Source organism: Amyelois transitella, chromosome 3, assembly GCF_032362555.1.
Source record: "Amyelois transitella isolate CPQ chromosome 3, ilAmyTran1.1, whole genome shotgun sequence".
Classification (NCBI taxonomy): domain Eukaryota; kingdom Metazoa; phylum Arthropoda; class Insecta; order Lepidoptera; family Pyralidae; genus Amyelois; species Amyelois transitella.
This window is the reverse complement of record NC_083506.1, coordinates 6,184,217-6,195,441: the sequence shown is the minus strand read 5'-3', so window position 1 is coordinate 6,195,441 and position 11,225 is coordinate 6,184,217. Positions and strand designations below refer to the sequence as shown.

Here is an 11,225-nt window from a genome sequence, read left to right as displayed (position 1 = left end):
ATGCAATACATAGCTTACTCGTATATGGTAAAGAAGAAGAGGGTAAGTTGTTAAGTACAGGTTCGAAAGAAGAAACATATAGGTAGGTACATAGAGCTAGTTCATATATAATAGTACACTTATATGATAGGATCTACGAAGGAGAACATAAAAATAGGCTTTTCTGTGTTTTTGTTTACGTAAGTATTATTATGTAACAATGTGTAACATTATGTAAGTGTAACAAGTAATTTATTATTGTACGATTTCACTCTTCTTAATATTTATTGATCACATGTTTATAACTTTAGGCATGATATTGTTATTGTAACATTAAAAACTTGTCAAGCTATCCTAAAAAACAGAAGATCGAGTGAGTAAATGGTGTTAACTTCGAAGGCGTATAGTAACAATTTATTGACACAGTTATGATTAGGCAGTAGAACACCTATTCGTATAATCAACCCCATGTCGTTGTTTTGCTCCTATGCCTCGATCATTATGATCGAAGCTCCTAAGCAATTTTCGTATCAACGAAAAGAGCAGACGCATTGTGTGTCGCAAGTGCTCGAATAAAATTACTTTATATATCGTACTATCCATCTTAACATTTTAGTGATTTGCTGCGATCCATTGAATAGTGAAAACCTTTAGTAATAACTATTAAATGGATCATCAGCTAGGTTGGCTGGGTGTTGAGCACCACATGCATTAGAATCTACTTTTTTTTGGTAAAAGGAGGTAGGTACTGATGCGTGTGGTACTCTGGACGAAGATCTCGCGCGCAGTGCAGCACTTCGGACCTAATTCGTTGTCGACATTCAATAGGCTTTATATAAAAATCATATCAAGCCACGCGCAATGTAAGGTTTCGTAGTTACCAATGTGTACGTATTTCCGAATTAATTTATGTATTGTATTCATGAATATCTTTATCAATTTTTTATCATGATTTCAGTAGGATTTAGTATTTTTTTTAGGATGCTTAGTTATGTTTATACATGGTTATAAATAAGCATTAAACTTGGTAGGTAAGTAATAAACATAGGTATTCATGTAAATAGTATTTAAATATAACGCAAAAATGGATATCCTGCAATTTTGTCTTACTTAAAGACATACATAAGAGTTGGCTTTCTAATTTGATAAATAAATTACAGGGTTTGTAGCGTGACATGTGTTACTTTGGTTGGCTACGGAACCTTACGAAGACATTGACTTACAAATAAAAATGATACTAGAATCATGTTCGTATCAAAAAGTACGGTCGGAAAAGTACACTTGCGAGTATCGTCCCCCAGCCTTGGCGACGTGGTTTCAAAGGAGTTGACCCTTTAAAACAGAAGGAAGCTGACCCTGGTCCGGCGCGCGTCGCCCTTGCCGCGCCGGCCCATGCCGTACTGTCACATGGCCGTGTCTGAGGAACTCCCCCCGGGCTTCGCGTCGCCGCCGACGCCGGCGCCGCCGTCGTCATCACGGGCCCCGCTGGCCCCGCGTCCTGCGCCGCCCCCGCCGACGCCCGCTGATAGCCCCGTGAAGTCCAGCTTGTACTGCATCACAGATTTCACCAGTTAGTGTTACATTTTGCCTATATAATTAGCCTGTTTCTCTATTTACGGATTCCATAACACGATTTCCTGGTTACGTACGTACAGCATATTGAATAAGTAGGTACCTATCTACTCGAAGCTAACACTTTTTTTAAATTTCGATGTTAAACGTATCTTCGTGTAAATGGGTACCTTATCTTTATTCCTAAAATAATAATTAGCACGTTTATTTAGGAAGATAATCATTGTGACGGAAGACATAGAATGAATCCGAAAATAGGGAAATACAGAGAGAACGCGAAACACCATGCAAACGAAAGACTCTGCGTTTAAAAAGCAGATTTTAGTGGCACGATCTTATTTTTTGATCATGTCTTTATAGTATTAAGAAATTTATTTGCAGTATGCAAAAGTATTTTCATCAATTATTAATCTAGCAAAATGAAAACAATACTTACATAAAGTTTATAATCGGGCTTATAAACTTTAAGAAGATAATTATACCACACATTTACTAAACTATATAAAATTATCATTGCAACAACACATCAAAACATTCAAAATTAGCTATAAGATACACCACCAAACAACGCAACGTCTACGCTAATTCCAATAAATCACAATAATTATTAGTAGATTTTTATGAATTTTATACAACTGAAGTTGTTAGTTCAACCATAGCTTTGTATCCACATAAATACCTACATTAACCATTCAAAACACTATTTTCACTCTTAAATGTGGATGCTTTTCGTAAATTTGGTTTCCAATGCATAGGAACTCTTTCGGGCATACACAGGGAATACTGAAATTGCAAATTAAAATTAAACAAAAGGGTAAAAAAAAAGAAAAAAAAAACTAAAACTAACAAAAAAGAACTTAACTGACGTCTGTATCGTGAAAGGGAATTTTGGAATTTGTTTTCTAAAATTCCTTAGCAACGCATCACTAGCTTTATTATTTTTTTAGCATCAATGACGAATTTATTTAGCAAAAATAAATAGAATAGGTAAAATCTAGAAAAACATTCATTGATGAGTATTATGACACAGAACATGCCTCGATATATACAAGTGTGCTACATACATAGACAGGGAGGCACAATACGAGTAACATAAAATTGGGAAACATTTTATGAAATTGTAATACAGAGACAGACCGAGTCGTCCCTTGTATTCGCTGAAGTTTTGTTTATCGCTTTGTCCAGCGGTATAAGACCCTTGAGCGGTGTACCAACAGGTGCATGGCAAAACAAAAGAAACGGAAAATAAATAAAATTAATTGTAAATCAAATTGGGAGTTTTGGTATTCCAAATTTATCTATTACTATGTATTTTTAAACTAGAAACTAATAAACTAAAAGATCCATTCCTGATGGTTTGTATTAAGTATTATTAACCTACTTTATAATGTGACACAATTTATCAAAATAACTACTAGGTATTGTTTCATACTCAGAAATGAATCTTATAATCACACTGTTTCACCCTCTTCCCAATGTCTAACAGTCACGAATGAAATAGAATCTTCAAAGTACTTAACAGGTGCAACACTCTGGTGCCTTTTAACCACTCCCACACTGGCTTCCCACGGCAAAGGTACCTATGGAACATTACGTTCCAATGCACTAACATTTTTATGTTTCCTATAGAAAAAATACTAAACTTTCAAAATGTGCGACGTGTTGCTCAGAACAGAAATGTAGTAATATATTTGAAAAAATTTAAAAATTACATTTTTTTAAAATAAAATTACAATAATTACCTTGTTAGCGCAGTCGAAGCATGTCGTGACAACTTTACTTATGACATTCATGAGGTGCTTCGTCTCCTGAATAACATTGTCTACTTTGCTGAAGGTGGCGGCGCGGCCAACAGTTGGCTCTTTTACCGTAAACTGTAGTTGCTGCACGTATGTTGGTACCTTATCTAAGTGTTCTAACAGTTCCTTTTTCGTCGTCCCTGCTGGTACCTGGGAAGTTATATTCAATAAATTTTTTATCCTGTTATTACAACTTAAATTACAGAATAATAAACAGACTTATATTACCTGGTATGAAAACTGTCGTACAATTTTATATAATCTATTAGCTTCTTCAGCGAAATATTCGGCTTGCGTGAAGAGGTCCTGTGTAGTATTTAGACGGCCTTCGCCTTTTGTAAACTGGTACATAGCGAAAGCCATGGAAGACATATTTTTCGCCCTAAAAAGTATGAATAAATCGTAAAAATAACTTGTGTTATAAGCTTTTAAACTATTGGTCTAATGAACAAAACGAATAACGAGGTTATTCTCTTTGTATTAGTTCATTATCATTTATTCCTTGAATATGGTTACAATATAGGTTTAGTTATATTTGATCTATACACACACACACATATAAAATTTAATATTATAATTTCGAATCATGTATTATTGAATTCGATCCAATTATCCAAAATTGACTATGGAGGAGCTTTCCTTAGCATTATGTAATTTGTACTAATATAAAACCAAATTATTTCTCTATAAATTCAGAAAATAATGTAGTTTATTAATTCTGTTAATAAGATACCTCTTCACAATATCGTTGTTTTCGTCGGCAGCTGCGCCCTGCCATTTGTCAGTCTCAGCGTCCATCTCAGAGGACATCATTTTCATTTCCAGACCTGATTTTGCTATTTTCGCTTGCTCATCAGAGTCCAGTCGGACCGCTTTTAGCGGTTTACACGTTGTACCATGTTTCTGTAAAGAGAGATTACCACACCCACTAAAGAAAATTGAAAGTAAGAAGACTCTTGCCATATTGTAAATATGTGAAATTTATTACAAGTTTTGGTTTGGTATGACAAATAACATACAATAATAGTGGTGGCATCGGTGGCCTAGATCGTTATTTTGCTCTGTTAAAAGATGCACGGTAAAATTTCAATTAAAATATTCTAGGACTAGTGAAATAATAACCATACCCCCGGTCTTGGCAAACTGCTGTACTGCTGTTTATCAGGTCTATCGTCCGTTAGGTTTAGCAGTTCCTGAGCTAACCGCGCCGCGTCCGCCAGCAGCCACGCCCACATGTCCACAAACACGTCCAGGTTCTCCCTCGCCGCTGCGCTGTTTGGGTGCGCAGCTAACGTCCGCGCGGCCGTCACAACTTGCGGCCCGTATATCCTTAAATTGATCTCTGCAAACTTCGCGCTCACCTGCAGCGTCTCAGACATCGCTATATGTCTTAGCAATTTGCATACCTAAATAAATATACGATTATATGAAGTCAAAGTCCAAATGATTAAAATTAATATAATATACATCTTTAATACATGAGCGGTAACGAACCTCTATTATGTGATCTAATTGTTCGTGCAGCCGGCCGGCTATACTGTGCAGTCTCGCTGATTCTCTCTCACCACAGGAACTAGCTGAAATTGAAGGGATTAACGATCTGTTTTGTGTGCGATTATTGGTTTTATGTTTTATTGTCTTGCTAACCGTGTATGGTGATTTATGTGGAGCGGATGTTCTTGTGACCTGGATAAATGGAGTGAGAATAGAAGACATTTTAAGAGCCAAGATATTCATATCATATACCTACTATAAGGATATTTGTAATCAGGACCACATTAAACCAGGCCACAAAAGCATGCGCTCCTTGTAAAAGCACCGCTGTACCTATTCTCCGTCGTTGGTTACCTATGTGCGCGAGGTCTGACGCAAGACGACGGGCCTCTTCAGCCAGAGGCGCTAAATCGCGGGCTTGGTGCCTGGCCGAGGCTACCAAGGCTCGTTCTAGCTCTGATGCGGCGCTGGTGGCGCCTGCGCACGCACTCTCGAGAGCCGCTCCAGCGCCGCTTGAACCTTGTTCTTCCTGATTCATATAAATGTTATAACGTTATTACTTTATTATGTGACATACATATACTTTATCAGTTAAGGTTAGAATTTATTTTGCAATTCGAGACAGAAACATACATATTGAAAAAATTGCATAGCATTTGATCTTACCACAGATACAGCGACAGCAACTAATCTTTCTAATTCGTATGCAATCCTTTCGGCGAGGGCTAGGATTCTCTGTCTGTGCTCGTGCGACGTGTAGGCGGAGTCTGTGAAGTCGTGCGTCCGTTCCACCAAGGCCCGCAGCGTGCCGGCCAATGCTCGCCTCCTGGCCGCGTCCGCACCGCCTCTGGCTCGGGCCGCTCGCACTTGCCCCGTCAAACCTCTGAGCGCCCCTAGTGCCGTCCCTGCTTCCCACTGTGCCGCCTGTTGGTATATCCATTGGAAAATTAAAAGCACTTGGTTTATTATATCTTTTCATCTAATTACTAAAAACAAAGTATTTTTTTTTGTTCCTATACGGTGCTACGAAATAAAAGTGACAAGATTCACGACTAACGACAACAGAAAGCGGAAAGCTTCAAAATTTAGATATACTTATTACAGATTTGGTTTATTTGTTTTTGTTTTTGATTACTTACTTACCAAGGTCTTTGTTACTTACAAGGGCTAGGCTGCCGCTCGGGTAAGTACAAATATCTCATAATGAAAGTTTCCAATGTGATGTGAATGAAAGTTAAGTTACAAACAAAAGTTATTTTTCCAATTTTGCTAAGCACAACTAGCCAATTTCTTTGGTAAAGTCAATATAGCGTGTGAATACATAAAAAATGTGAATATTTTGGGACCACATACCTATCTTTCTGTTGTAGCTACATTTATTACGACTACTAAGGTAGATTAAAAAGTGCTAAAAGTGACGATTTAGGCTTCCGCGATTCTACAGATTTCATTATAAAATCAACTTTTGCTAACAAATAATGATATCATATTAAATCAATGGTAACAAATATAAACATTAGGTGCATGGGAAAGCGATAAATATCTAACATTTAGGAGAAGCGAAATACAAAGACTAACATACAGTACAGATATCGTGGAAAAAAATTTGATGGCACTCGTCTACCAACTTCTTATCTGTACCTGTTCATGACTATCCGAAAAAGGTTGCAACTACAAGAAAAGAAACAAAAATGTTTATGACTTCATATGTAGAAGTACTTAGGAAGAGGAAGATGTATGAAGAATGAAAAAGACTTCTTATTTAATCGGTCTTCTATTTTAAGTGAGAAAAGTGATTGCATACATTTCTATTCTATACTCTTGCATACTTATGTTTTTATTTTAATCAGCGTTATTCAGGCATTTCATTATTTTCTAAAATCTACATACAAAAATAAAATAGTTTTAGTTCTTAATCGCAAACCAATAAATGCCAATTCCTTAAATTCATGATAAGCCGATTGAATATCGCTGATTCACTTATACTTACAGTTTGTGCTCCTTCCCAAGCAATCACATTGTTAGAGTGCTTACAAAGGTAGAGTGTAGGATATAGAAGAGTGCTTACTCGTGATTCTCACGCTTTAGTACCTAATAGGATAATATGCATATAGAAATTTTAGGCGATTATAAGGGAATCTAGCCCGGATAAAAATGTAATAAACGGTATGTAAAAACAATATTGTTAAAACCTTTGTATTTACCTTTGGTTTTTAGTAAAAGGCTATCGCAAATTTTCCTATCTCCGAATTATTACTTTTTATTGGCGGTCTTTATGTACGGTCAGTGAATTAAAATTCAATATTTTTCGTTTTTTCGCATGTTATCGGTTGTGTCTTTAAAGCAATGTTATTGGCCCTGGGCCTTCCGACTTTTCTCACGACACTGTCTGATTTTCGATTAAAATGATTAATCGAAAATCGGCGATATTAGTTCTCGACAAATGTAGATTTGAGATTGTGAAAAGCGAGAGTTAAAATTATTATTGTTAAAATTCATAATTAAATAAACTTAGTGAGGTCGGTTTTGGATATAGGGCATGCGGTTTAGATGGCGGTTGCCTATCGCGATAGTGAAGATTCTTATCGTCTGGACCGGACACTGCGCGGCACATATCGGCATAATTTGTTATTTCCCGATTGCTTTAAACAAAATCTTTTAAACTGGTATGTCCTTATTATGCTAATGATTATCCAAGTAGGAAATATAAATGAACCAAAATGATGCTGAATTCCTATTCCATGATGTAGGTACACATTGAGTGTTATTGTCGAATAAAAGGTATGGTAAGGAAGGTGACGCGTTGTGCACTGCAAATGTACTTACCTACATATATTAAAGATTGGCAATGTATTTAATTCTCAAAGACAATTCGATATTTTATTTAAACATTGCCGTCATTTAGCTTAATAAAAATCCGACAACTTAACTCGTTTGTACTTTAAGTTAAAGTCGTTAAATAAGCAAATAAAAAGTATTGTTAAAAACAGGACATTAAATGCAGATAATATTCAAGTAATGTAGTAAGTCTGAAAATATAAATGGAAAATACGAACTTCTCAAATCCTCTCAGATTTCGCAATAATAAAAAGTAATTTTTCTCAACCTAACAAACACTTGTACAGCCTACGAAGCGGACGAAGCGGAAAAAGTGACTCTTCACTGATTTTATTCAAGTACGTGTTCATAAATAAAAATTGTCGACATGAAAAGCTGATATAAATATTCCCTCCCTAGGGAGTTCATGTATCAGCTTCCGGGTGGTGTAGCGACGGCCTCTGTAGTGTCTGGTGTAGGTAGATATGCAGTAGACAAACATACATATATATACTTGGTGTATCTTATGTGCACGACAGAGAATCATAGTTTTCTTTGTTTTATATTATTTCTTTAATTTTTCGTATGTACGAAATATATATTTTTTTTATTTGTAGTCTAATTGTTGAAAATATTTTGCCGATTGAGCAGTTAGTATGTACAATAATTACCCACATGTTACAATAATTTTAATTATAATATTGTTATTCAACGTCAGCGGGAATAGAACTTTATGGAATTATTGGAACGTGACAATTTTGTCAACTTTCCTCATATTATCTGATGACAGAAAATATACTCAGAACGTGCTTATAAGCGTATTTCAAGTCCCTCGGGGTATTCGACCTCGCATACTTTCGATCTATATCTTGTTTATAATAATCTCTTGTTACAGCTATGATAATGCAGCAAAAATGAGAATTTAAATTTAAATAAAGAAGTAGTCAATTAATGTAGTTATTGAATATAGGCGTGAATTGAATCATTTAAATAAAGGGATTTTATTAGGTACTGTATTAATTATTTTAGATTAAGTATATTTAAATAATTAGTCAACAATATTGATAAGAAGTCAATTATTTAGGAACTGTACAGTCTATATATGTTTACTCTAGAATCAGAATAAACGCCTCAATATACATAAAACACATGGAACTATGGATATTCATGTCTATAATTCTAAGATCGTCAATTTAGCTATCGTCTATGGTGTAATCCTCTGGATAGTCTATTGTCTGACTGGGTGTCCCATTTACATTTGCCCACAACATAATAGGGCGGATTTAGACAGGCACAGAGGCGTCGTGGTTGCGGCTTTGTGCCCAGCTTGCGGCCGACCACGCTTTCATACATCACCCGTCACATTCAACGACTGCAAAGTGATCATCTGCTTTTCTATAACCTACATACAAGTATTTAGCTAGGATTTAAGCAATGTCAGATGTATGTGCGAATCTTTAAGTGAACTTTTCCAAGAATAACTCTTAACTAAATCTGATCTGTTAATCGCGTATTTACATTCAAAGTTAACAATTATTTAGGTATTTATTTTATCTCTATATGTATCTAAACTGAAAAAGATAAAGAGGTGATTATATGAAATGTGTATTCATTTGAAGTTACTGATTACTTAAAGCCAAATTAAAGTAATGACTCCTGAAATTCTTATTATTTTCTCCAAGTCCTTGCAAAAAGAATTTTCTATTACACCATACGCGGGAGCCTTTAAAATCCATAGACATATTTCTATCGCTTGAAGATGACGTCAGTGATATGTTGGATATCGTTGTGCAGTGTACGTTTGCTATTACCGAAGTGTGTCAGATAAATTTATCTTTATCTCCAGCCGATATCTGTGCCGGTTGTTCATTCTGTATCTGCAGTAAAGTGCTTCCAATGGCCATACACGTATGAAGTATTACACACATAATAAAACAAATATGCCTATTAGTACGTACGTGTATATTTTCGTCTATCAACCAGCTACAGATTAGATTATTTATTTCATTACAGGTTAAGTGCTGCGGGCCTCTATTGGTTATGGTAGGTAAGTACTAACCATAAATGATCTCTTTGTTAAAAAGGGTAATAGTTACGAATGTAATCGTAAGCTAAGCGGTCCAAAATCGAGATTAATGATATAGGTATGAGAATTATGTGGAGAAGACAGAGCCAACACTGAGACTGAAAGGCTACGTTCAGCTGTTTGGCTTAATGACAGAATTGTAATTCTAATAGTGACAGGTTGCTAGCCCGTCGCCTATAAGAATCCCAAGTTTATAAGTCTAACCTTTAGTCGCCTTTTACGTCACCCATGGGAAAGAGATGAAATGCTCTTTTTTCTATTGGTGCCGGTAACCATACGGCACTCATCAAAGCGATTCCATGCAAACTTATTTGCATGCAAGTAATGCTAGTATTTCTCGTATTAATAAACTTGTAAAATTGATTGTTCTATGCTAAATGATTTAAAGACTGTTTGCTTGGCACTAACCACAGGTGAAATTTACAAAAATCTTAGAATTGACACGAAACTTAGTTTTGAAATAATGTTCAATTTTTATTAAACAAATTTTTCGGTTTGTGCTCCCCTATGGCCAGGCAATCCTTTCTATGAGTAACGTTGATTTTAAGAAAAGTAAGTAAAGAAGACTATAAAGAACTATTATTTTTCCTTAAAACGTCCTTCGAAGTAAATGTAGTGACTGTGTAGTTTCTTCCTTAAGAGCCCTTCGAATTTTGGATGAAGGTATAAGCTCAAACCTCGTGTGAGTGTTCCTCGTGACCAGGGAGGCCGTCCCGCACCACGTAATGAATGAGGTCCATGGCGCGCCGCATCTGGCAAAAGACGGTGTCACGGTTCTCCCGAGCTGATGCGCTGCTCGGGTGCCGCATACATGTCTGGTGACAATGTCGTAATACGTAGCCTTATTAAATAAATATTATAATAAAATAATTAATAAACCGAGTTTTCAATCGAAAATAAACCTTTCACTACGTCGTTACTTTACATGGCGACCTGCCAGGATAACTTGTTATAATTTTCTTTCACACGATATTTTCTTCAGATATACATATTAAGATTCTCAAGATTTAAAAATAATACGAAAAAGATAATTTTCTAATATAATTGAAAAGAGCATGAAAAATAACATTTAGAATGAACCCGGAACCTCATTTTTAGAGACAAGAGTGTAGCGAATGTGCCAAGAAGTCATCAATTTTGTTTTGGCCTTGAGCCACCGGGGTTTTAAAAGAACGTTTCAAAGTATCACAGTTACAATCTCGAAAATAAGAGGAGAGAAATTAAAAGGCTCGTGAAATATGTGACATGAATGGAATGGAGGCTGCATCGGTGTGCGGCTCGTCCGGAAAGGGTGACATATTGCTCTGCCTCACAGATGTGCCCGATCTTGGGACCAAATCTCTGTTTTTCTTGATAAAAACACTATTTTTTAAATAACGTGTACAAACGAGAAGAAAGTAATGTCAAAGAAGGTAATGTTAGGATACATGAAAACTTTTGGGAATGTTTGTTTAGTACGTAGGTAAGTTAAATCGTAA

General features: G+C 35.9%; 1 protein-coding gene and 1 long non-coding RNA gene across 3 annotated transcripts in view; one reads left to right on the top strand and one right to left on the bottom strand.

Annotated features, from left to right (window-relative positions):
* Positions 1-1,104: 1,104 nt before the first annotated feature.
* The window catches only part of LOC106135524 (alpha-catulin), a 54,943-nt gene continuing 44,822 nt past the window's right edge, over positions 1,105-11,225 (bottom strand). Inside the window, exons 5-13 of the mRNA XM_060951138.1 lie at positions 10,425-10,562; positions 5,511-5,768; positions 5,199-5,373; positions 4,845-4,927; positions 4,478-4,756; positions 4,084-4,253; positions 3,579-3,732; positions 3,294-3,500; positions 1,105-1,529 (exon numbers count right to left, since the gene is read on the bottom strand). Coding sequence (XP_060807121.1) covers positions 1,383-1,529; positions 3,294-3,500; positions 3,579-3,732; positions 4,084-4,253; positions 4,478-4,756; positions 4,845-4,927; positions 5,199-5,373; positions 5,511-5,768; positions 10,425-10,562 — 1,611 coding nt within the window. The 3' untranslated portion in view covers positions 1,105-1,382. The remainder of the gene's footprint in view (positions 1,530-3,293; positions 3,501-3,578; positions 3,733-4,083; positions 4,254-4,477; positions 4,757-4,844; positions 4,928-5,198; positions 5,374-5,510; positions 5,769-10,424; positions 10,563-11,225) is intronic.
* Positions 9,455-11,225, top strand: part of LOC132903278 (uncharacterized) — a 91,004-nt gene continuing 89,233 nt past the window's right edge. Inside the window, exons 1-2 of one of the 2 annotated variants that reach the window (XR_009657365.1) lie at positions 9,455-9,569; positions 9,675-9,704. This is a non-coding gene — a long non-coding RNA (uncharacterized LOC132903278). Of the gene's footprint in view, positions 9,570-9,674; positions 9,709-11,225 lie in introns of both variants that reach the window. The other variant, XR_009657363.1, reaches the window with a different exon arrangement.